At 43.0% G+C, this 26,772-nt stretch overlaps 1 protein-coding gene across 1 annotated transcript in view; it reads right to left on the reverse strand.

Moving 5' to 3' along the window:
- HAUS8 (HAUS augmin like complex subunit 8) overlaps positions 1 to 26,772 on the reverse strand; it is a 105,032-nt gene that overhangs the window by 11,322 nt on the left and 66,938 nt on the right. Inside the window, exons 3-9 of the mRNA XM_040417460.1 lie at positions 26,575 to 26,627; positions 15,006 to 15,117; positions 13,844 to 13,954; positions 13,161 to 13,237; positions 2,957 to 3,031; positions 2,535 to 2,693; positions 6 to 147 (exon numbers count right to left, since the gene is read on the reverse strand). Coding sequence (XP_040273394.1) covers positions 6 to 147; positions 2,535 to 2,693; positions 2,957 to 3,031; positions 13,161 to 13,237; positions 13,844 to 13,954; positions 15,006 to 15,117; positions 26,575 to 26,627 — 729 coding nt within the window. The remainder of the gene's footprint in view (positions 1 to 5; positions 148 to 2,534; positions 2,694 to 2,956; positions 3,032 to 13,160; positions 13,238 to 13,843; positions 13,955 to 15,005; positions 15,118 to 26,574; positions 26,628 to 26,772) is intronic.

Genomic DNA, 26,772 nt, shown 5'->3' on the forward strand with positions numbered 1-26,772 from the left:
TATACCAAGGAATCTCTGTCGGGTGCCTGTGATATGGATATCTTTTATAGGCAGCTGATGCCTTGTGCAATCCAGAGCTGTGGCAAACGATTTGTAACTGTCCTTGAACTGCGTCGTGGCGGCAGCAGAGGGAGTCAGAGATTCAGCCTGCACAAAATATGACAAAGACTGTAAAAAATGCAAAATGTAATGAGCGCTCTGAAGGGATTACAAACAACTTTAATGAAAGAGTTGGTACTTGGTGATATAAATTTTTTTTAAAATGGCAATCAAACTATAAAAGTAGGTCAGGTGAGGGTTCATCCTCTGGGACTCCCACCATAGCTAAGAAAGAGGGGCCACAAGCAATCATTCTTGGTCAGAGAGCATGACAGGTATGCCATGGCCCACTCTCTAGAGATCAAAGGGAGCGTTGTAATTGAAATTTGAAAATGTAGTCAATGAGTTGTTAAAGATAGCCCCATTGAAGCAAATTTTACGAGGAGGTTTCAGCTGAAGAGAAGTCAAAGAAAATGACCTGGACAATAGCTGAACATCTAGCCTGTTTTACTACTTAGTATTTTTTTGTCCTCCAAAAGTCCTCTTTAGTCACTCCTGTTCTGGCTAAATGTCAGTTACCCAAGTCACTATTGCCCAAGTAGAAGGGGATTCAGCCAAAATAGGTTTTTGGGTATTGCTGTGCTTCATTTTAAGAACTACCCATCTTCTGCAAAAAAATAAATAAATAAACAACCTAAGGCCTTGTTCACACGGCCGTTACCCCACCGTTGCCGTATTGCGTCCGCAAATCTGGAGATGCGGTGCGGAACGGAACCCCACGGAAGCACTACGGAGTGCTTCCTGGGGTTCCATTCCGTGCCTCCGCACCGCAAAAAGATAGAACTTGCTCTATATTTTTGTGGAACGGACAGATCGCGGACCCCATTCAAGTGAATGGGTCTGCTATCCGCATGTGTCTGGCCCACGGTTGGTGCCCATGCACTGCGTACCACAATTTGCGGTCCATAGCACGGGCACGGAGCCCTTACGTTCATGTGAACAAGCCCTAAATCTCACTTAAAATGATTCAAGGGCCATTCCATGTAGACCATTTAGAGGGCAGTAACTACTAAATTGTTTATAGAATTTATTTAGACCTGACTGTTCAGATGTGGATTTTCAGTTCAGATTCTGAAACTCTGTTACACTTTACAATACATGTGGAATGGGGTGTTCAAAACCCTATCCACATGTAGTGAAAGAAAAATCAGTCTGTCAATCTGTTACAGGAGTTTTTCGATTTTCACAGCTGAAGTCAGCTACGTGTGGATTAAGTCAGGAATATTTAAAGAGGACCTGTCCCCTCTCCGGATCTGCCTGTTTTAATAGCTTCATGCATTCCCCATGTAATAACACTTCTGGAGCATCTTTTCTTATGACTGTAGACTAGAAGTTATGAATGAATTGCTAGCAGTCTGCAGTAAGGGTACAGAGGGGAGGTAACCAGTTGAGGGGGTGTCCCTGCACAGACTGACAATGGCAGCACTGATTGGATAGAGTGAAACTGTTCAGGTACACACCTCCAACTGGTTACCACCCTCTGTACCCTTACTGCAGACTGCTAGCAATTCATTCATAACTTCTTGTAGAAATAATAAAGGAATGGCACAACATGGAGCCATAAGAATAGATGCCCCAGAACTGCTAAGACATAGGGAATGCATGTAGCTATTAAAATAGGCATGTCAGGAGAGGTGACAGGTCCTCTTTAAACGCTTGTCAATGATTAGGTGAAGTCATGCAAGAAAACAGGAAAAAGAAAACAAATAGGTAGCATGAAATCCTAACAGGCTCCCTTATTACAGAGAGCTGTTTTCTAGGTAGAAGCCTGTCAATAAAGCCAAGTGAGCAGGGAGAAGTCACAAAGGGAGACTCTTATTTCCATGCCTGGCTAGTTTTTCCCCCTTTCCCTTGTAGATTGTAAGCTCTTGCAGGCAGGGTCCTCTCCCCCTCTGTACCAGGCTGTTACTTAGTTCATGCTTATTGGACTTGTGTTGCTTTATATTATGTATGTATAACTGTTTAAATGTACAGCTCCTTGGAACTTTAAGTTGATATACTGTAATTACATTTACTAGTATAATTCCATTAGGGCAGGGATGCCCAACCTGCGGCTCTCCAGCTGTTGCAAAACTCCCAGCACGCCTGGAAAGCCTACAGCTATTAGGGCATGCTGGGAGTTGTAGTTTTGCAACAGCTGGAGGGCCACATATTGAGCATCCCTGCATTAGGGTACGGCCACACGTTCTGTATTTTTATGTAGTTTCTGAAGCCAAAACCAGGAATGGATAAAACAAATAAAAAATTGAATAAGTATTATCTGACCTCATTACTTTCTCTCTGTTTATGATCCATACCCAATTTTGGCTCAAAAACTGCATTATAAAGCCTGAAAGTGTGGCCATGCCCCAAGAGTATCACACTAAAGTTCTAATTTAGAGGTCTGTTATACGGACAGCCTCTCTGTTATCAAAAGATATAAGCAATAAACATACTTGCTTCTCAAGCAAATCACCAAGCTGCTCTTCTCTTCTGATTAACAACAATTCCCGTTTCAGCTGTTGCACTTTCTCCTGAAGTTGTGCCTTCTCATCATATACTAGCAACATGCTGCGCTCTGCTTTTTCTTCCAGGCGTCTGATATTTTTCTGCATCTAAAACATAAATTAGCGCAAGACGTTATACCTCAGCTGCATAAACAGTAAAATAAAAAACACACTGATACAGCAATGGTCTTTTTTTTTTATAGTCAAGCTTTATCTAACCTTTTGCATAAACCATATTACAACATGAAAATTCATATCATAAATGTCCAATGGCAAGTGACCAAATGTTGTCTCGGGCCCTAGCCTAAAAGATATGCAGACAGCAGAGAACAGAAAACAAATAAAAACAGAAATAAGCAGAGATGGCTCACCTTCATAGTTAGATATGTAAATAACAAGGTCTGTAATTCATACATGTCTGTCATGTCCTCGGGTATGCTGGTAGTCTATTGGAGAGGGGGGAAAAAAAGAAAAGAACATAAAACAAACAAAAACAAAAAAATATTGTAGAAAACTGTACTTAAAGCGGAATCCACTACAGAACTATATCTATCACACAACCAACAGAAGCACTACAGACACAAACAAAAAAGGTGGCCATAAACATCCCATAGAAGTTGGTTTATAGTTGAACAGCAATTGAAGAACAGTTTACATAGTGAAATATCATTTTACAGACCCGCTTTACACATCTTAGTTCATACTGGTTGTTACAGTTATTCAAACTGGCCTTATGTGTTCAATGAAACCGTGTGATGGGTGATACATCTCTCTGAGAACATTCATTCAAAGAAAGTTCTTTCACCCACAATCTTTTTGACCTCAAGATCTTTCATCCGACTATCGGCTGAAAACGTCAAACTTCTTTTCAGACGATAATGATCTGTCATAGGTCAGCTAAAACGATTGTTGCCGAATTTCAATGAATGAACATTCGTTTTGGTTGAAATAATCAGGTTTGATCAACTTAATGTGTAAGGACAGTATTGATGTTCATAACCTGTTCTAGTGGGTGAGGGAGAAGGTAGTGACACCTTCTTTTAATAATTGCTTTGCAAGAGTGTGTAGAAGCTGGTGATACTACAAAAGCTACCTTTATTTCTCTCAACCACACTGAGCTAGAATTTCTTCCTGCCTCAGGACACACAATGATCCATCTACTGTGCAACAGTCTTGTGTGTGTTTCCCCCTTCTATTTTGAGTTCTAGCAGTGCCAATTCCCATATGGATACTCTTCCCCTACAAATATGTAACTTATTTTATTCCTCAATGTGACTGGTATTTCTTTTAGTGCACTTTTAAAGGGGTATCACCAACAGACATTTAATGGGATTTTCTGGTACATTTATATTTATGGCTTATCATTGGGATAGGTCATCAACATCAGATTTGCAGGGGCGTGAAGTGTACTGAAGCAAATGGGATCAGCGATGCAGTAACCAGCTTCCTCCACTACACAGTTGACAGAATTTTGTAGTTCCGGCTAGGGTTGTTGCGGGTATCGAAATATTTTACGTTCATTCATCGATACTAGGCTGCGCTACCGCGCAGCCTAGCATCAGAGAATATGGAGCACGCTGCTGTCAGCGCGCACGGTGTTCTCCTCAGCAGCACAGGGGAGAAGGAGTCACTCTCTCCCTCCCCCCTGTGCCGCTGCTGATAATAAGAGAGAGGGGCGGGCGTACTGCGCCACCAATGAAAGTTAACGTTTAATACAAATACAGGTGCCGGCAGCAGAATCACATAGCCGCGATCAGTGGCAATTAACCCCTCAGGTGCGGCACCTAAGGGTCCAACTGTCGCTGATCGCAGCTCCGAACTATGTGATTCTGCTGCCGGTACCCGCCTCCTGTATTAAAGGTTAATTATCATTGGTGGCGCAGTGCACCCCCCCCCCCCCCCACCGTATTAAAATCATTGGTGGCAGTGGCCACAGGGTCCCCTCCCCTCCTCCTCATTGGTGGCACTGGCAGCTTCTGATCAGAGCCCCAGCAGTGTAATTCTGGGGCTCTGATCAGTTACCATGGCAGCCAGGACGCTATTCAAGCCCTGGCTGCCATGGTAACATCCCTGCTGCTGTGTGTACTATGCACAGGGCAGCAGGGAGTGTGAGGTCCTATTCACCCTAATAGAGCTCTATTAAGGTGAATATGACAAGCGATGAAAAGATCCCAGGTTCTAGCCCCTAAGGGGGCTAATAATTAAATAAAAAAAACAAAACAAAAAAAAAAAGTTAAAAAAACAAAAACAAATTATTAAAGCGAACCTTTCACCTCATTTTCACTTTATAAACTAGCAACAGTACCTTATAGATTATCTTGAGTGTGTTGTTATCCATGTTAGTGCCTCTTTCCTGGGCTCTTTATACTTCAAAAAATCGTCTTATAAACTTCACATTCGGTGCTCCAACAGTCATGCAACCAGTCAAGGGGGTAGTCTTTCTTGCTGACAAAAGCGCGATCATGTAAGAGAATCGCGCATGCGCCTTACGCGATGCCGGCCTGTCTGCTCTCCCTCCCGTGCGCGCGCACGGGAGGGAGAGCAGACAGGAGAGCAGACAGGCCGGCATAGCGTAAGGCGCATGCGCGATTCTCTTACATGATCGCGCTTTTGTCAGCAAGAAAGACGGGATCGCGCGGCGAATCAGGAGGACGGCGCATGCGCAGGTTTCGGAAGCGCCGTCCCGGCGACTGAGCCGGCTGTCAGTTAAGGAGCATAGAGGAGGGGTTAGGGCAGGGGCGGTACGGCCAGAGGAGATGGAAGGGCTACCCCCTTGACTGGTTGCATGACTGTTGGAGCACCGAATGTGAAGTTTATAAGACGATTTTTTGAAGTATAAAGAGCCCAGGAAAGCGGCACTAACATGGATAACAACACACTCAAGATAATCTATAAGGTACTGTTGCTAGTTTATAAAGTGAAAATGAGGTGAAAGGTTCGCTTTAAGTATAAATTACTCCCTTTCCCAATTTTACATATAAAATATATAAACAATAAATACACATATATCATATATCGCCACGTCCGAAAAGTCCAAACTATTAAAATATAAAAAAAAAAATCTATGCGGTGAACGCCGGAACAGAAAAAAATAAAAATAAATAAAAACGGTGCGATTCACCCTTTTTTTTAAATGCAGAATGCACACGGCTTTTTTGGTGTTTTCTTTTTTTCGCATAGTATCGAATGGTAATGAGTATCGCATAACTTTTTTATGGTATCTAAATCGAATCAAAATTTTGGCATCGCAACAACCCTAGTTCCGGCGCATAGCTACTAAAAAAACTGTTGATCGGTGAGACGTGACGTGTCGGACCTTTGCTGATCTGATACTGATAATCTTTTCCAATGATAGGTCATCAATATAAAACTCTGGGGAAACCACTTTAAGACATATCTACAATATGTCAAACATTTGATAGATGTGTGACCTACCTCTCGGACCCAAACATACAGTATATCACAAAAGTTAGTACACCCCTCACATTTTTGTAAATATTTAGTTATAGCTTTTCATAGGACAACACTGAAGATATGCACTTTGATACAATGTAAAGTAGTCAGTGTACAGCATATATGTAAATATATGTCAAAACACCCAGTCATTAATGTCTAAACCATTGGCAACAAAAATGAGTACACCTCTATTGCTAGTTTCACACTAGCGTTGTTGGATTCCAGCAGGCAGTTCCGTTGGGTCCGTTAATCCGTATGCAAACGGATATCATTTGTTTCCGGATCCAGCTGACAAATGCATTGAAATACCGGATGCGTCTCTCCAGTTTCATCTGGAAAAAACGGATCCGGTATTTTTTTTTCCTTCACATTTTTAAAGGTCTGTGCATGAGCACACTGTGGTATTTTCTCCGGCCAAATACCATAAAAGGGACAGAATGGAAGACATCGTGATGCATACTGAATGGATTGCCTTCCATTCAGAATGCATTAGGACAAAACGGATGTGTTTTTTTTCCGGCATTGAGCCGCTATGACGGAACTCAATACCGGAAAAGTTTTACGCTAGTGTGAAAGTACCCCAAGTGAAAATGGCCAAACTGTGCCCAAAGTTTCAATATTTTGTGTGGCCACCATTATTTTCCAGCACTGCCTTAACTCTCCTGGGCATGGAGTTCACTAGAGCTTCACAGGTTGCCACTGGAATCCTCTTCCACTCCCCTTTGCCGACTTCACGGAGCTGGTGGATGTTAGAGACCTTGCGCTCTTCCATTTGAGGATGCCCCCCAGATGCTCAATACGATTTAGGTCCGGAGAAATGTTTGGCCAGTTCAGCACCTTTAACCTCAGTTTCTTTAGCAAGGCAGTGGTCGTCTTGGAGGTGTGTTTGGGGTCGTTGTCATGTTGGAATAATGTCAAGCGGCCCAGTTTCCTAAAGGAGGGGATCATGCTCTGCTTCAGTATCACATTACATCTTGGCATTCGTGGTTCTCTCAATGAACTGTCGCTCCACTTATGCAGCCTGAAACCATGAAGCTCCCACCACCATACTTGAGTGTAGGCAAGATACACTTATCTTTGTACTCCTCACCTGGTTGCCGTCACACATCCTTGACACCATCTGAACCAAATAAGTTTATCTTGGTCTCATCAGACCACAGGTCATGGTACCAGTAATCAATGTCCTTAGTCTGCTTGTCTTCAGCAAACTGTTTGCAGGCTTTCTTGTACATCATCTTTAGAAGAGTGTCACGAACCAGCGTGACACTCGTCCTACCTTCTCTATTGGCGTTGTCTAAGTGAACCCCTCATTCTTCACAGTACCCCTGATGGTAGGGATAGGCTTTTCCGAGAGGAACACCAGGTTGCTACCTCTTGAGGAGGATTGGCACACAAGGCAGCTGGTGCAGGCGGACCAGGAGGTACCTGAGCAAGGTACCAGAGGTACAGACGTAGTCAGCAGGCCGACTCATAACCAGGAGCAACAGTGCAGGACCGAAGGATGAGGCAGAGGCGAAGTCAAACAAGCAATAGGTCAGGGCAGGCGGCACAGGTACATATCAGGCAGTCTGAGTCGGCAACAGGAGAGTCAAGGCAAGCAGTCAGGGATCAAACAGGTAGCAGAGTTCAGAAACACAAGCATGGGGCAGGTACACAGGCACACAAGCAGAGAAATCAGCAGGACACAAGGACCTTAACACTCAGGCATCTGGGAAGGGGGCTGAGCTACTTATATACATGCAGGAGGGCTAGGATTGGTCAGCGAGGTCACATGATCTAACCCATAAAGCAAAGGAAGTGAAGAGCGCTGGCCCTTAAGGAAGTGCTACAGGGAAGAAGCAGCAAGCATGCTTTGGCCAGGGCTGAAAGGAAACTGTGGAGCGGATCCCAGAACAGCAGCGTTGAATAGGGAAGCACAGGCAGCAGATCACCGCTGAACACAGCGCCCAGGACCGCGGTGGTACGCAGGAGAACAGCGGGGCACAGCAGCCGTTGTTACAAAGAGGCTTCCTTCTGGGATGACAGGCATGCAGACCAATTTGATGCAGTGTGCGGCATATGGTCTGAGCACTGACAGACTGACCCCCACCACTTTAACCTCTGGCGAGGCCTATTCTGAGTGGAACCTCTCTTGTTAAACCGCTGCATGGTCTTGGCCACTGTATTGCAGCTCAGTTTTGGAGTGTTGGCATTCTTCTTATAGCCTAGGTCATCTTTATGTAAAGCAACAATTCATTTTTTCTGATTCTCAGAGTTTTTTGCCATGAGGTGCCATGTTGAAATTCCTGTGACCAGTATGAGAGTGTGTGAGAGCGATCACACCAAATTTAACACACCTGCTCCCCATTCACACTTGAGACTTGTAACAGTAATGAGTTATATGACAATGGTGAAGGGGAAAATGGCTAATTGGGCACAGTTTGGCCATTTTCACTTAGGGTTGTTGTCACGGATGGAGTAGGGGAGAACACCAATAAGACAACAAGAAAGAAGGGGAAAGACACTAGGCCTCACCGCTAGGGAAGGAAAAGGGTAACCACCTTATAAAACCCTGCTTCTGGCCCTAACTCCTATCCGTATGGGCACCTCTCGATGGTAGAGATGCCCATACACAGGAACCTAGAAAACCCTGGTGACCCTCGGATGCCCCAAAGGTAATGACGGGGCAGAGTCAACCCGTTCCTTCCCAGGTGAAGGAACCAGCAACTCGCTGAGGCCTAGTAAACAACCAGGGGGAAAAAATACAAAACACAACAAGCGGAACACTTAAAGGGAATCTCTCACCTAGTTTTAGCATATTAAACTGTTAACTTAGCAATGTTCAATAAAGTACCTTTATTCCAGCATGTGTTTTCTTTCCTTTATTCAAGCTTTCATTTTGATCAAAAAGCGATTTTTCTGCTATGCTAATTAGGCTTAAAGAAGCCCAGAGGGGAGTTATTACTCTCCTCTAGTGCCCAGTAATGCCCCCCTGCAGTGCCCAGCCCGACTTTCTTCCAGGCATGCGCCTGCCCAGTGACACTATTGAGGCTGTTGCCCTCAGGAGCTGGAGTATCGTACAGGCGCAGGCAGTCAGCGATACTGCGGCTGCGCGATATTTCAGGGGCAAGAAAGGAGGAGGCAAGGATCGTGGGGTGAATAAATTACATGACGTAGCGGAGGGGGCAGCGCCGTTCGGCTCGGATGTGGGAGTGAATTTATTTATGAGGAGGCTTGCTGGGCTTGGAAGAAAGGCGGGCTGGGCACTGCAGGGGGGTGTTACTGGGCACTAGAAGAGAGTAATAACGCCCCTCTGGGCACCTTAAAGCTTAATTCGCATATCAGAAAAATAGCTTTTTGATCAAAATGAAAACTTGAATAAAAGAAAGAAGACACATGCTGGAATGAAGGTACTTTATTGAACATTGCTATGTTAACAGTTTAATATGCTCAAACTAGGTGACAGATTCCCTTTAACTTCTGAGGATGATGGATGAACAGGACTTCAACAAGAACCACACTCCAGCTCTTTCAAAACGAAATGAAGCTATCCAGAGCAAGGAGTGATGGGTAAAGTCAGACTAAATAGGCAACACATAGACAAAGTGAAACCAAAAGAGGCTGTCAGATCACTCATGTGCAGCCAGTCTTTCAGACCTTCTAACACCCGTCACAGGTGTACTCACTTTTGTTGCCAGTGGTTTAGACATTAATGTCTGTGTGTTGAGTTATTTTGAGGGCACACCAGATTTACACTGTTATAAAAGCTGTACACTGACTACTTTACATTGTATCAAAGTGTCAGATCTTCAGGGTTGTCCCATGAAAAGATATCATAAAATATTTACAAAACTGTGAGGTGTGTACTCACTTTTGTGAGATACTGTATGTGTAGAACAGGCATAGGAGTGCCACTGTGTCTTCCTACCTCTAATAATCATTGGAGGCCGGTGTTCTGGTGAAATCGCGAAACCGTAAGTGACGTTTGCGTTCCACCAGACCGGAAGTAAGGCTGCAGAGCGCGTTCCACGGGTCGGAAGCGCCTGAGGAGCGCCGATTTTAAAAGAACTGAATTTCCCATGTATGCCACTGCCATATCGACCCTGGGAGAAGGCAGTCATGTCAGGAGCTGGAAGCTAAATTGTAAGTGAACTTGAATGTCTCTGGATGTTTGAAGTAAGGAGTAAGATCTTGACTAAGGGTCTCTCTGTATACATCCTCATTTGCATTTATTACTTGTTCCTTACTATATATGTTGGATTACAGGTAGCAGCACCTATCATCAAAATAGGAGCTAGCGCGATACCCGGCCCACATCTGACAAGGTCTGTTATACCATTTATTGATTATGACGTCTGCAATACCTATTTGAGACGACGAATGGGATATACATATATGGTGATAGAACCATCTATTTAGACACTGCAAAAAGTGCTGTTGTATATATCTTGGGATAAACACTTTAATAGGTGTCACATTACTCTGTGTATCATTGAAACTGAGACCCCCTGAGGAGCCCTTGAATGGGTGAAACGCGTTGGAGCACTGCTTTGTACAACAAGTATCCATGTTGTGGCAGCATCTTTTATATGTTAATTGTTTACACCACACATCACGGTTAGGGTGTTATAGGGAAAGGAGGGAAGGTACGCGGACAGGGAACCCCACCATCAGGGGCGACCCCTGGGCAAAGGTTAGAAGGAGTGTGTATTAGGGAAAAATTTTCCTACACCAACCATCTACCTTCCAATTCACACTATACACTGTGTAAGACTGTATTGTTTGTATGTCATAACTGTGGCAGATGCTATCATACAATAAGAGTAGCCGACCAGAGGTTTGTACTCTATGTATGATATCAAGCCACCACTAAGGGGCATTTATTTTAACTATTAATAATAAAAAGTATATTTTAAAAGGGTCTGTAAATTAACTTTAGAGAGAAAAATTATTGATGAGAGGACCCATAATATCTCAAAATATAAGAAAAAACATGTAGAACAGGCATTGCCCAACATAGGAGCGCAAACTGAAGTTGGGATTACCACTTTAATCTCCTAACAGTCACATAAAAATTGGAAAAACCCTGCCCAAAATTGCACTTTTTTATTGTAGATTTTTAATATATGTTTGAAGTAAATATAGTTCGTGCACAACTCAGGGGACACAATTGCTTTTTTAACCCCTTAGTGACATAACTAATTTTAGCAGGCTGTCAGCTCCCCAAATGCTCCCCACCTCTTCCTCCTCCAGACTTAAAGGGGTTGTCTGGGTTCAGAGCTGAACCCGGACATACCCTTATTTTCACCCAGGCAGCCCCCCTGAGGCTAGCATCGGAGCATCTTATGCTCCGATGCGCTCCCTTGCCCTGCGCTAGATCGCGCAGGGCAAGGGCTCTTTTGTTTATCATAACACACTGCCGGGCAGAAACAGAATCACAGCATTATCTTCACTACATTGAAGGCTATCGCTGTCAGAAATTGGGTTGGCAGTGAATGTAGCTATATCTCCCGAGTTAATTGAGATAATGCTGTGATTTTGGTCTTGTTTGAAAGCTTCCAAGACCATGCCTATATTTATAGGTGTTACCAATCCTGACATAAGAGCAGCTAAAATAGCCCTCCCCCTCACCCTGCTGCACAAGCTATGCTTGGGATGAACTGATAAGTACTTTTCTCAAAGCCCGAACAGAGAACAGATGAAACTGTTAGGTGGTAAAGGGGTAGTAATGTCTATTTTAAGAGATGGCCTATCCTCAGGTAACACCATTACTAGCTGCTGATCAGCTGTTTTGTGCAGTTGCGTCACTGGAAGTCTGTGCCGGAAGTACACAGCACTGTCAACATTGTAGTGGACAGGGCTGCAGTTATGAGCTGATCGGTTGGCGGTGATGGGTGTTAGACACTCACTGATCAGCTAGTGATGGCTTAGCCTGAAGATAGGCCATCACTTATAAAAGACTGGACAATCCCTTTAAGCATAAGTAGAGGCTAAACAAGTACAGTTTTCTGATCTCCAGGAAACAGCTGATCCATTGTTTTGCCAAATAAACCAGTTTGGACTGTTAGCTGAACTCACCACAATCACAGATATCTGTGCAGATTGTAAAATCTGCAAGGCTCTATATGGTCTTTTCACGCTGAGTCTTTGCTTGCAAATATACCCCTATAGTTTGTGTATGAGTGTACAATAACACAACAATCAGCATTACACCTATACCCTGCCTCTTCATTTTGCTATCCGTGTAGAATATCCAGGCTTTCCCAGCACATTATGTGCCATTCTAATGCTGATTTTAATAGCGATGGAACTTTGATTTGGTAACAAATCAGCTTGGATGAACATCAGGAAAAGAGAACGAGGGGTTGGAGAAAATCCAGCAGACAAGACATATTTTGACTGTGAATAGCATTCGGCAGCTGCCTATGTATTTTGATACATACTGCAGAAGTCAAACAAAGCAACATTTGTTTTATAAAACCTTGTCACAAAAATGCATGCATTTCAGTAAAAAAATGCCTCTAAAAAGGTATTCATAACCTTTAACAGTGCTATTTTTTTTTTAGTTTGCACTGATCACAGAAAGCAAGTAAGGCTATATGCACACGACGGACATTTTTTACGGAAGTTTACTTCACTGATGCCTTTCTGAGAGACGGACGTTAAAAATGGACCCATTCAATTGTATGGGGGCAGTCTGTCAGTGAAAAACGGACAAGATAGAACATGTTCTATTTTTTTACGTCCGTTTTTCACTGACAGTCCAAAAAACTGCTGTGTGAATAACCCCATAGACTACCATTGGTCTTAAAACAGACGTGTTATGTCCTTTAAAAAAAATGTACATCACATGTCCGTTTTTCACTGTGGTGTGCATGTAGCCTTAAACACCGCTAAATCTAATATGTATTCACAGGTGGAGGAGACCTCTCATTTTAGAACATTGTCTTTGTTCCTGCGGCTTATACTAGGGGCCTCATTTCTATAAGGGAAGCCGAGGGCACACTAATTTCTATCTAAGACTGACTTTACTTGAATATACACACTAAATGTCAACAATTCTGCTTCTGCATGTATAGAAGCTACCATGTTCAGTTATTTCCAGTAGTGTTTCCATCCATACTTTATATAATCACTTACGGAGGTAGACTCTTTCTTAGGTTTTCTATGTTCTGATGTTGATAGGGACTTTTGGGCTAGTTTTTGCATTATTTTATCTGAGTTGTGGGAGAAACAAAAAAAAGACACATATTAAAACAATTACAGTAACTGCTCTTTAAACCCCAGGCCACGAGCCAACTGGAGAAGTTCACTTAGTGTAGACAGCAGCCAATTGATTGCTATTGATTGTGGCATCTAGGGGGTAAAATGGGGGTTTTCCCACAATTAAAACATATCTAATTGTTGGGGGTCCGATCACTCCTGATCAAAAGAATGGGGGTCCAGTGTACCTGCTTGAACGAAGCAGCAGATCAACCACACGCATGTTGTACTCAGCTATCTGCCACAGTGAGGGGTTGGACCCCCAGCGATCAGATACTTATTCCCTATCCACAGGATAGGGAACAGGTTTATTTTGTGGGGAAACCCCTTCAAACGTCTAGGGTAAGATTCCTCGGATTCTGGCCATTACAGCAAGAGCCCAGATGTCACCCTTGGGGTTACCGCTGTTGATCGCATTGGAACAGAAGATGTACATCATATAGGCAAGGCATTTACATTAAACTGCTTTAAGAGGATAAAAGAGCTTGAGCAGTTCATGTAAAATATATGTTACAAAAATAAATAATTGCAGTAAACAACATACAGCACATTGTACTGACCATTTATAACAGAGACGTCAAGTTCTGGACGTGCAATCTTGTGGCCATCCAATAAAGTAGACTGTAGGTCCTCTTTAAAGGAAGAACTTCCATCTGCTACATTAGGTGTTGCTAAATAGTAAGACATAGTAAGCATGGAATAAGGTAATAAATACTAAAGCATAACATTTTCAGTCAGGAACAAAAAAGTACACAGTGGGGCAGATTTAGTATCAAAAATGCGGCAGCTTTTTTTTAATGCATTTTGCATGCATGCTTTGCATCCTTTACTAAGTGTGGTACACTGTTTTCTCAGCATTTTATGCTTTGTCCAACAAGGAGGACTTGTTTATTTTTCCTTGCACCAGAGCACCGTGCTCATAACATCAAGAATTGAAAATGGAGTATCAATATTCCGAAATGTGTGGTCACCAAAGTTACCAATAAAGCGATTCCAATTATTACTCCATTCTGGTCATATTTGCACCAGGAGGTGTCCAAGTGGTGCAGGCCCTCCCTATTGTCTGCATCCTTTTATCCGTTCTGTTTACTCTCACCAGAGGGTTGGCTACCCCATGGCCTGAGGATTTGAAGACACTGGCAGCACCCACGGCCATGGCTATGGGCTGTGCACCTCTGCTTTATGTTATTGTCTAATGTTAGACATTGCTGCCTTTTTAATATGCAGGGTGGACCCACCTTACTAGACCTCAGTGTCATTGGTGTGCATCTGCTTTTATCTGTTCTTGTATTGTATGTTTTATTCATATTGACTATTTAATACAGATGTGATATGATACAGTCATTACTTTGTGCATGGGGTTGGGATTTTTGCTGAAGTGATATAGGTTTATTTACAACACAGGCCTATTTATGTACGCCAAATTACATGGATCAATGCTGATTCAGCAAAATATCTGGTTCAATTCAAGTAAGTGACCGAGCTATTTGCTCAGGGTCTCTCTCAACAATTAGCGCTACCCACGGAACGGACAGCACATGCACTGCAGAGTGTGTGTCCTTCACCTAACTACAGGTGCTGCCAGGGCACTTCTCCTCAGTGTTAGGGTGCATTCACCCAACTATTGTTTGCAGATCCTACCAGGACCCATTTATTTGTACGGGGCCGCAAAAAACGCATACAGCACACAATGTCATTTCAGGTTTATAAAACTTCACGTACCTGAAGGAGCTTTGAACCGTGGTGGTAACACAGATCTACGAGTGGGAGTATTGCTTCCACTTTTTTCTTGGCTTTTTCCAGCTTGTAACGGTGTTGTGTTTACAACATTATTCTAAATATAGAAATAAGAAAACGCTAAAAATATGAAATCCCGTTTTGCAAAGACATACAGCACGTGATGCAAAATGTTGATATCCAAACAATATTGGAAAATATACCATTCCAATATTTGTGACCTGTCGAGGACTGGTTTTTAGACTGGCAAAATGTGAACAAAACCATGCTCCATGTAGAAATCAGGAATCTTTCAGTGCACACCATTGAACAGTAAAAGAAATTTACCAATAATGTCGCTATTCTTATGTAACTGCAATAAAAAAAAATGGTATGAGACACAAAAATCTAATTTATAAATACTCCCAACCCATCACACTAAGCTCTACAACCAAGGGTAACCCCCTTCACTCTCCAACAATCCAGCAGTAACTGAGACCCATGGAATTCATTACAGATGTAGTAGAGTTAAAGAGGACCTTTCATGGGTCCAGACATTAAGAAATAAGTAGCAGGATATGTAGGACACTGTGCAGGGATTTAAGAGCGCTTACTAGTTTGTCTGGGCGCCGCTCCGTTCGCCCGCTGTGCCTACCCTGCAGTTTTCCCGGCTGGTATGCTAATGAATATCATCGGTACAGGGAGGAGGAGACTGCCCTGTTTCTCAATGGGCGTCTCCTTCTCCCTGGCTGTAGCGCGGTCCATTTGCAGAGGAGAGCGTCACAGCCAGGGAGAAAAAAAGACTCACCTTCTCCCTGGCTGTGACGCTTTCTGCTGTGATTGGACCGTGCTACAGCCAGGGAGAAGGAGACGCCCATTGAGACACAGGGCAGTCTCCTCCTCCCTGTACCGATGCTACTCATTAGCATACCAGCCGGGAAAACTGCAGGGGGCACAGCGGGCGAACGGAGCGGCTCCCAGACAAACTAGTAAGCAATATTACAGTGCCCTACATAACCTGCTAGTTATTTCATAATGTCTGGACCCATTAAAGGTCCTCTTTAACAAACATGCTTTATGAGACGTGTTATCTAAATTAAATGCATTAAGAAAACACCTTCAATTGCTTTTTAATGGCTTTTGTTTCAAGATAACGCGATGAGTTAAGAAATTTGAGTTAAGAGTTTGTGTGTTACCCCTGCTACATCTGTAGCTCAGTCCCATCTATGTGATGTAATAAACTCCCTTATTTGTTGCACCTATTGTCTCTGAGATGACAAACTCCTCAGAAAGCAATTTGAAGAATTTACAGTAGGCAAAAAAACTGAAAACTCAATAAGTTTGATTGTAATCAAAGAGTATACAGTATTTTTTATATTTTTCTTAAGGAAGGCAAAAAACAAAAACAACAGACTGTCTGCACTATTATATGTAATATAGCAGGCTGGTTTTTAAATCTGTAACAAAACAGATGGGCGCACCATAGGGTAATTCTGTGAGTGTATAGTAATATACGGAGAAAGATGGTAAGGCTCACCTTATAGAGTTGTGCAAAGGTAGGCACAACACTATTGTAGGTATTTTCAAACAAGCCTGGACGTCTGGATATGGCGGTCTGCAGCCACGGGACCACAAGAGATCTTCAAAAGGAGAAGCCTGGAGCCCCCAAGAAGATAATAATGCAAGAGAACAAAACACGTCCCATGGCGCGAATTACCGCCAGCCAGTCACCAGGATCAAGAAGGAATCTTTTATTGCAGCGATACAACGCGTTTCGGGGAATCACTCCCCTTCATCAGGTACAAAAAAGCTGCACCATGGTGCAGCTTTTTTGTACCTGATGAAGGGAAGTGATTCCCCGAAACGCGTTGTATCGCTGCAATAAAAGATTCCTTCTTGATCCTGGTGACTGGCTGACGGTAATTTGCGCCGTGGGACGTGTTTTGTTCTCTTGCACTATTATATGACTGGAGGCCAGAAGACTAAGGACTTAAAGAGCACTTTTCATGTTTTTTTATTTTATTCTAGATAAATACCTTTATTTGTGCGATATCCCCCCCGCTGATGCTGCCACCCTGCCTGTTTTTTTTTTTAAATATCGCTCTGATACCCCGCTGTTCCCCCCTGTATTTTTCCCGCTCAGTATGTTAATACTGAGCATCGGTACAGGGAGGAGGAGACACCAGGGTTTCTCAATGGGCGTCTCCTTCTCACCGGCCGTGCCGCAATCCAATCACAGCGGAGAGCGTTACAGCCAGGAAGAGAAAACAGCTCACCTTCTCCATGGCTGTGACTCTTTCCGCTGTGATTGGATTGCGGAATTTACCCAAAGAGAATTAATTAACGTCATAGACACTTATTTCTGATACTTAAAGGGATTCTGACAGCTAGATTTAGCCTATAGAGCTGAAGACATGCGCTGCTAGATCGCTGCTAGCACGTCCGCTAAATACATTCCTAATAGCTCTGAGTGCTTTTATTCAGTCAAAAAAAAAAAACAACGATTTTATATACATGCAAATTAGGCTAGTAAGGAGCCCAAAGGGCTGTTACCAACGTTTCAGGGGCCTGGCCACGCCCACTGTGAAGGAGCCCAGCACTATCCATCAAATCTCCTCCTTGCTCCCCTGACATCACACAGTTAGAGCGCAAGTACGCCGCATGCTAGTGCCGGCATAGTGTTCCTTCCCTGTGCTGGCATCAGCCTCAGGGAATGAACTGCACATGTGCGAGATTACAGCGCTCTGTGTGACGTCAGGAGATTCGGAGGATGCGGGGCGGTGCTGGTCTCCTTCACAGTGGGTGTACATAAAATCATATATATAAAATAGTTTTTTTGACTGAATAAAAGCACTCAGAGCTATGGAAAATGTATATTGTGGACGTGCTAGCGGCGATCTAGCAGCGCATGTCCTCAGCTCTATAGGCTAAACCTAGCTGACAGAATCCCTTTAAGGACTCTATACTGACAGGGAGCATTCCATAGGATTGGAGCTTAACAAATGTGGTGCCAATAATCAAAAAGGGTCAAAAACAGCCCCGTCGTGGGTAAACTGAAGGTTTTCTAAGAGATGCTATCTTGGAGGATCTCAATGAAAATAAGCAAATAACGCCATATCAGCATGGCTTCATGAGGGATCGTTCATGTCAAACTAATTTAATCAGTTTCTATGAGGAGGTAAGTTCTAGACTTGACAGCGGCGAATCAATGGATGTCGTATATCTGGACTTCTCCAAAGCATTTGACACTGTACCACATAAAAGGTTAGTATATAAAATGAGAATGCTCGGACTGGGAGAAAACGTCTGTATGTGGGTAAGTAACTGGCTGAGTGATAGAAAACAGAGGGTGGGTATTAACGGTACACACTCAGATTGGGTCACTGTCACTAGCGGAGTACCTCAGGGGTCAGTATTGGGCCCTATTCTCTTCAATATATTTATTAATGTTCTTGTAGAAGGCTTGCACAGTAACATATCAATTTTAGCAGATGACACTAAACTGTGTAAAGTAATTAACACTGAAGAGGACAGTATACTACTACAGAGGGATCTGGATAGATTGGAGGCTTGGGCAGATAAGTGGCAGATGAGGTTTAACACTGACAAATGTAAGGTTATGCACATGGGAAGGAATAATGCAAGTCACCCGTACATACTAAATGGTAAAACACTGGGTAACACTGACATGGAAAAGGACCTCGGAATTTTAGTGAACAGCAAACTAAGCTGCAAAAACCAGTGTCAGGCAGCTGCTGCCAAGGCCAATAAGATAATGGGTTGCATCAAAAGGGGCATAGATGCCAGTGATGAGAACATAGTCCTACCACTTTACAAATCACTAGTCAGACCACACATGGAGTACTGTGTACAGTTCTGGGCTCCAGTGAACAAGGCAGACATAGCAGAGCTGGAGAGGGTTCAGAGGACGGTAACTAAAGTAATAACTGGAATCGGGGGACTACAGTACCCTGAAAGATTATCAAAATTAGGGTTTTTCACTTTAGAAAAAAGACGACTGAGGGGCAATCTAAGTCGATTCGCATAAAAATTTGTTCTAATACTGTATGGAGCAGGAGCTCCGTACAGTATTAGAATGTATTGGCTCCGATGAGTCAAAGTTATTGCTTCGCGAAATCTCGAGAGACTTTGCGCAATAACTTCATAAATTAGTTTGTACTTTTAAAAAAAACATTTCCCGAACTCAGGTTCGGTTCCAAGGTACCACTTGGAACCGAACCTGAGTTTGGGAAATGTTTTTTTTTTTTTTTTTACAGTACAAATTAATTTATGAAGTTATTGCGTGAAGTCTCGAGAGACTTCGCGAAGCAATAACTTAGGTTCATTGGAGCCAATACATTCTAATAATGGCTCCGAACAGTATTAGAACGAAGTTTTATGCGAATCGGCTTCGGATGTTTCATCCAAAGTCGATTCGCTCATCCCTACTCATTACAATCAAACTTATTGAGTTTTTTGCCTACTGTAAATCCTTCAAATTCCCTCATCCCTAGTTACAATGTTAGCCGCTGCAAAAAACCTTTTGGAGGTGAAGTTCCATGAGAACAAAGGACTTGGCAGTTGAAATCCAACAGCTTGATCATTACTCCCCCTAACATCTGCCGTTGGGGGAAACTCGGGAGGCCCCCGTACACATTAAATGGTAGACTGATCCTGCCAACATTTGGGTTGCACAGCCTGATTTAGAGTACTTTCACACCAGCGTTTTTCTTTTCCGGCACTGAGTTCCGTCCTAGGGGCTCAATACCGGAAAAGAACTGATCAGTTTCATCCCCATGCATTTGTGAGACGGATCCGCATCCGGATCAATCTACAAATGTTGTCCGTTTGCATGCAGATTGCCTGATTCCGGCAGGCAGTTCCTGCGATTACTCTGCCGCAAGTGTGAAAGTAGCCTTAGAAGAGACTGCTGCGTTTTAATTTAAAACTATGTTCCCCTGGCAAAGTATGCAGCGGAAAAAAAATCTGTGGCTGATCAGTAGTGTGATTAGCAGTTGATAGTATGACTTTTTTGGTGGCATAAATGCTGCCAAATGCGCTCCAGATAAGCCTTCTACTCAATGTATTTTACACATTTCTTGACTTCAGTGAAGAAAGCAGTCTCAAAAGCACTTCTAAGTAATATACCACTTCTGAAACATGCCTTAAAACAGCTGGATTAAAATACGCGATCACATGCACTAGGGCAGTGATGGCTAACCTCCGGTGGTGAAGCTATGACTCCCAGTATGCTCCATTCATTTTTGTGGAGTTCTGAGAACAGCCAAGCAAGTGTGCATCTTGGGAGTTGTAGTTTCAACACAGCTGGAGTGCCGGAGGTTAGCCATCACAGCACTAGAGCATGTATACCCCATGGAAATCAACAGGAAGCTGTTTGCAAGGGTTTTGAATAGGTATTACGCAGCTCAAATCTCCATTTTATGTGACTAAATACACATGGGGTCATTAACCACCTCAGCCCCCAGTGCTTAAACACCCTGAAAGACCAGGCCACTTTTTACACTTCTGACCTACACTACTTTCACCGTTTATTGCTCGGTCATGCAACTTACCACCCAAATGAATTTTACCTCCTTTTCTTCTCACTAATAGAGCTTTCATTTGGTGGTATTTCATTGCTGCTGACATTTTTACTTTTTTTGTTATTAATCGAAATTTAACGATTTTTTTTGCAAAAAAATGACATTTTTCACTTTCAGTTGTAAAATTTTGCAAAAAAAACGACATCCATATATAAATTTTGCTCTAAATTTATTGTTCTACATGTCTTTGATAAAAAAAAAATGTTTGGGTAAAAAAAAAATGGTTTGGGTAAAAGTTATAGCGTTTACAAACTATGGTACAAAAATGTGAATTTCCGCTTTTTGAAGCAGCTCTGACTTTCTGAGCACCTGTCATGTTTCCTGAGGTTCTACAATGGCCAGACAGTACAAACACCCCACAAATGACCCCATTTCGGAAAGTACACACCCTAAGGTATTCGCTGATGGGCATAGTGAGTTCATAGAACTTTTTATTTTTTGTCACAAGTTAGCGGAAAATGATGATTTTTTTCTTTTTTTTTTTTTTTTCTTACAAAGTCTCATATTCCACTAACTTGTGACAAAAAATAAAAACTTCCATGAACTCACTATGCCCATCACGAAATACCTTGGGGTCTCTTCTTTCCAAAATGGGGTCACTTGTGGGGTAGTTATACTGCCCTGGCATTCTAGGGGCCCAAATGTGTGGTAAGGAGTTTGAAATCAAATTCTGTAAAAAAATGACCTGTGAAATCCGAAAGGTGCTCTTTGGAATATGGGCCCCTTTGCCCACCTAGGCTGCAAAAAAGTGTCACGCATCTGGTATCTCCGTACTCAGGAGAAAGTGGGGAATGTGTTTTGGGGTGTCATTTTACATATACCCATGCTGGGTGAGAGAAATATCTTGGCAAAAGACAACTTTTCCCATTTTTTTATACAAAGTTGGCATTTGACCAAGATATTTATCTCACCCAGCATGGGTATATGTAAAAAGACACCCCAAAACACATTCCTCAACTTCTCCTGAATACAGAGATACTAGATGTGTGACACTTTTTTGCAGCCTAGGTGGGCAAAGGGGCCCATATTCCAAAGAGCACCTTTCGGATTTCACTGGTCATTTTTTACAGAATTTGATTTCAAACTCCTTACCACACATTTGGGCCCCTAGAATGCCAGGGCAGTATAACTACCCCACAAGTGACCCCATTTTGGAAAGAAGACACCCCAAGGTATTCCGTGAGGGGCATGGCGAGTTCCTAGAATTTTTTATTTTTTGTCGCAAGTTAGTGGAAAATGCTTATTTTTTTTTTTTATTTTTTTTCATACAAAGTCTCATATTCCACTAACTTGTGACAAAAAATAAAAACTTCCATGAACTCACTATGCCCATCAGCGAATACCTTGGGGTCTCTTCTTTCCAAAATGGGGTCACTTGTGGGGTAGTTATACTGCCCTGGCATTCTAGGGGCCCAAATGTGTGGTAAGGAGTTTGAAATCAAATTCTGTAAAAAATGACGAGTGAAATCCGAAAGGTGCTCTTTGGAATATGGGCCCCTTTGCCCACCTAGGCTGCAAAAAAGTGTCACACATCTGGTATCTCCGTATTCAGTAGAAGTTGAGGAATGTGTTTTGGGGTGTCATTTTACATATACCCATGCTGGGTGAGATAAATATCTTGGTCAAATGCCAACTTTGTATAAAAAAATGGGAAAAGTTGTCTTTTGCCAAGATATTTCTCTCACCCAGCATGGGTATATGTAAAATGACACCCCAAAACACATTCCCCAACTTCTACTGAATACGGAGATACCAGATGTGTGACACTTTTTTGCAGCCTAGGTGGGCAAAGGGGCCCATATTCCAAAGAGCACCTTTCGGATTTCACTCGTCATTTTTTACAGAATTTGATTTCAAACTCCTTACCACACATTTGGGCCCCTAGAATGCCAGGGCAGTATAACTACCCCACAAGTGACCCCATTTTGGAAAGAAGAGACCCCAAGGTATTCGCTGATGGGAATAGTGAGTTCATGGAAGTTTTTATTTTTTGTCACAAGTTAGTGGAATATGAGACTTTGTATGAAAAAAAATAAATAAAAATAAATCATCATTTTCCACTAACTTGTGACAAAAAATAAAAAATTCTAGGAACTCGCCATGCCCCTCACGGAATACCTTGGGGTGTCTTCTTTCCAAAATGGGGTCACTTGTGGGGTAGTTATACTGCCCTGGCATTTTCCAGGGGCCCTAATGTGTGGTAAGTAGGTAAATGACCAGTGAAATCCGAAAGGTGCTCTTTGGAATGTGGGCCCCTTTGCCCACCTAGGCTGCAAAAAAAGTGTCGCACATGTGGTATCGCCGTATTCAGGAGACGTTGGGGAATGTGTTTTGGGGTGTCTTTTTACATATACCCATGCTGGGTGAGAGAAATATCTTGGCAAAAGACAACTTTTCCCATTTTTTTTATACAAAGTTGGCATTTGACCAAGATATTTCTCTCACCCAGCATGGGTATATGTAAAATGACACCCCAAAACACATTCCACAACTTCTCCTGAGTACGGAGATACCAGATGTGTGACACTTTTTTGCAGCCTAGATGCGCAAAGGGGCCCAAATTCCTTTTAGGAGGGCATTTTTAGACATTTGGATACCAGACTTCTTCTCACGCTTTGGGGCCCCTAGAATGCCAGGGCAGTATAAATACCCCACATGTGACCCCATTTTGGAAAGAAGACACCCCAAGGTATTCAATGAGGGGCATGGCCAGTTCATAGAAATTTTTTTTTTTTGGCACAAGTTAGCGGAAATTGATATTTTTTATTTTTTTCTCACAAAGTCTCCCGTTCCGCTAACTTGGGACAAAAATTTCAATCTTTCATGGACTCAATATGCCCCTCACGGAATACCTGGGGGTGTCTTCTTTCCGAAATGGGGTCACATGTGGGGTATTTATACTGCCCTGGCATTCTAGGGGCCCTAAAGCGTGAGAAGAAGTCTGGAATATAAATGTCTAAAAAATGTTACGCATTTGGATTCCGTGAGGGGTATGGTGAGTTCATGTGAGATTTTATTTTTTGTCACAAGTTAGTGGAATATGTGACTTTGTAAGAAAAAAAAAAATAAATTCCGCTAACTTGGGCCAAAAAAATGTCTGAATGGAGCCTTACAGAGGGTGATCAATGACAGGGGGGTGATCAATGACAGGGGGGGTGATCAATGACAGGGGGGGTGATCAATGACAGGGGGGGTGATCAATGACAGGGGGGGTGATCAATGACAGGGGGGTGATCAGGGAGTCTATATGGGGTGATCACCACAGTCATTGATCACGCCCCTGTAAGCCTCCATTCAGACGTCCGTATGCGTTTTGCGGATCCGATCCATCTATCAGTGGATCCGTAAAAATCATGCGGACATCTGAATGGAGCTTTACAGGGGGTTGATCAATGACAGGGGGGTGATCAGGGAGTCTATATGGGGTGATTACCACAGTCATTGATCACGCCCCTGTAAGGCTTCATTCAGACGTCCGGATGCGTTTTGCGGATCCGATCCATCTATCAGTGGATCCGTAAAAATCATGCGGACGTCTGAATGGAGCTTTACAGGGGGGTGATCAATGACAGGGGGGTAATCAATGACAGGGGGGTGATCAGGGAGTCTATATGGGGTGATCACCACAGTCATTGATCATGCCCCTGTAAGGCTTCATTCAGACGTCCGGATGCGTTTTGCGGATCCGATCCATCTATCAGTGCATCCGTAAAAATCATGCGGACATCTGAATGGAGCTTTACAGGGGGGTGATCAGGGAGTCTATATGGGGTGATCACCACAGTCATTGATCACTCCCCTGTAAGGCTTCATTCAGACGTCCGGATGCGTTTTGCGGATCCGATCCATCTATCAGTGGATCCGTAAAAATCATGCGGACGTCTGAATGGAGCTTTACAGGGGGGTAATCAATGACAGGGGGGTAATCAATGACAGGGGGGTGATCAGGGAGTCTATATGGGGTGATCACCACAGTCATTGATCACGCCCCTGTAAGGCTTCATTCAGACGTCCGGATGCGTTTTGCGGATCCGATCCATCTATCAGTGGATCCGTAAAAATCATGCGGACGTCTGAATGGAGCTTTACAGGGGGTTGATCAATGACAGGGAGGTAATCAATGACAGGGGGGTGATCAGGGAGTCTATATGGGGTGATCAGGGGCTAATAAGGGGTTAATAAGTGACGGGGGGGGTGTAGTGTAGTGTAGTGGTGCTTGGTGCTACTTTACTGAGCTACCTGTGTCCTCTGGTGGTCGATCCAAACAAAGGGGACCACCAGAGGACCAGGTATATTAGACGCTGTTATCAAAACAGCGTCTAATATACCTGTTAGGGGTTAAAAAAAACACATCTCCAGCCTGCCAGCGAACGATCGCCGCTGGCAGGCTGGAGATCCACTCTCTTACCTTCCGTTCCTGTGAGCGCGCGCGCCTGTGTGCGCGCGTTCACAGGAAATCCCGGCTCACGCGAGATGACGCGTATATGCGTCGCTGAGCGCAGGGCTGCCACCTCCGGAACGCGAATCTGCGTACAGCGGTCCGGAGGTGGTTAATCAAACTGATGTAAAGTAGAACTGGGTTGCCTATAGCAACCAATCAGATTCCACCTTTCATTTTTGACAGCTCCTTTAGAAAATTAAAGGAGTAATCCGATTGGCTGCTAAGGGCAACCAACCCAGTTCTACTTTACACCAGTTTGATAAATGACCTCAACAGTGTTTTAGGCTGTGCAAACAGAGCCTAACAATACAAAAGTTGAAAGTGTTATGCACTATACTGAGTTCTCTAACTGGTCAGTATTGTGCAGTTTTTTATAGTTTCCATTATGTACTTGAAAAGTAGAATCTCCAGCATATCATCAATTGCCTGATACAATATTTAGTGTAACAACAGAACTCCAAAAATACAACAGTTTATAATATTCCATATTCAAACAAGCCACAAGTACTTGTTTTAAGTGAATGATCACAAGTCATGATGCAATTCCCCTTAATTAAAATAGGTTGTCCAGGGAAAAATGGGTTAAGTAAGCCCTTCTCTCCCCTCACTCTAGTGACTGGTGGAGGTCTCTGAATTCTTACCCTCACCAATCAAAATTGTTATGTCTCTTTGACATATCAAAAGTTTTACCAAATCTCAAACCCTTCAGGTTTAAAGTATGGGTAGTTACTAGGGATGAGCGAATCAGATGAAACATCGAGCATTCCGACTCGCATAAAACTTCGTTTGAATACTGTACGCAGCGGGAGCTCCATACAGTATTAGAATGTATTGGCTCCGATGAGCTGAAGTTATTACTTCGTGAAGTCTCACAAGACTTTGGGTAATAACTTTTTTTTTTAATAACTTAAAAAAAAAAATAAAAAAAAAAAGAATTCCCCCGAGTTTGGGAAAATGGTTTTTAACAGTACAAATTAAAATTACCCGAAATCTTGCAAGACGTCGCGGTGTAATAGCTCATCGTAGCCAATACATTCTAATACTGTATGGAGCTCCCGCTGCGTACAGTATTCAAACTAAGTTTTATGCGAATTGACTTTGGATGTTTCATCTGGAGTCGATTAGCTCATCCCTAGTTGTTACCTATACAGCGTATTCATGGGTAAAAAGGGGTGTTATTTTGGGACGTGGCTTAACACAGGGGGTTAGATACCAATGGCTTTGAAACAGCCTTGTGTAACCCCTTCCTGACCCTTGCCATACATGTACGGCACAGTGGGAAGTGACTTTCCAACCCATGTCAACCACAGATGACTGTTAGTTTTAGAAAAAAAATCCTCTGATGGGTGCTCTTCAAGGTTGTCTGTCCTGTTAATATTCCTTTCAACCTCTTACATTGTGTAATATTGTACAGGTCACATACATGAGTCTTAAAAGATTTTACATTAAGACTTGTCTTTCGAAATGAGCTTCATAACAGAAGAAAAAATAATAAATTCTGGCCCTGGAGTATGGGGCAAAGAACATGTACCTTTGTAATTTTAGGTTTATACTGCATGTAACGCGATTTCACCAACTTTGCACCTGTGAAGAAAAAACAAAAAACTGTTTAATCACCTTCTCAATTTTCTGGTATATTTTTAAATTTTTCGGTCTTCTGCAGATCCCATGGTAACATTTGGCTCGTTCGACACTGTGCTGTATATCCTGGCCTCCACTGATAATGTGT

The sequence above is a fragment of the Bufo bufo genome, chromosome 2, assembly GCF_905171765.1.
Source record: "Bufo bufo chromosome 2, aBufBuf1.1, whole genome shotgun sequence".
Lineage (NCBI taxonomy): Eukaryota > Metazoa > Chordata > Amphibia > Anura > Bufonidae > Bufo > Bufo bufo.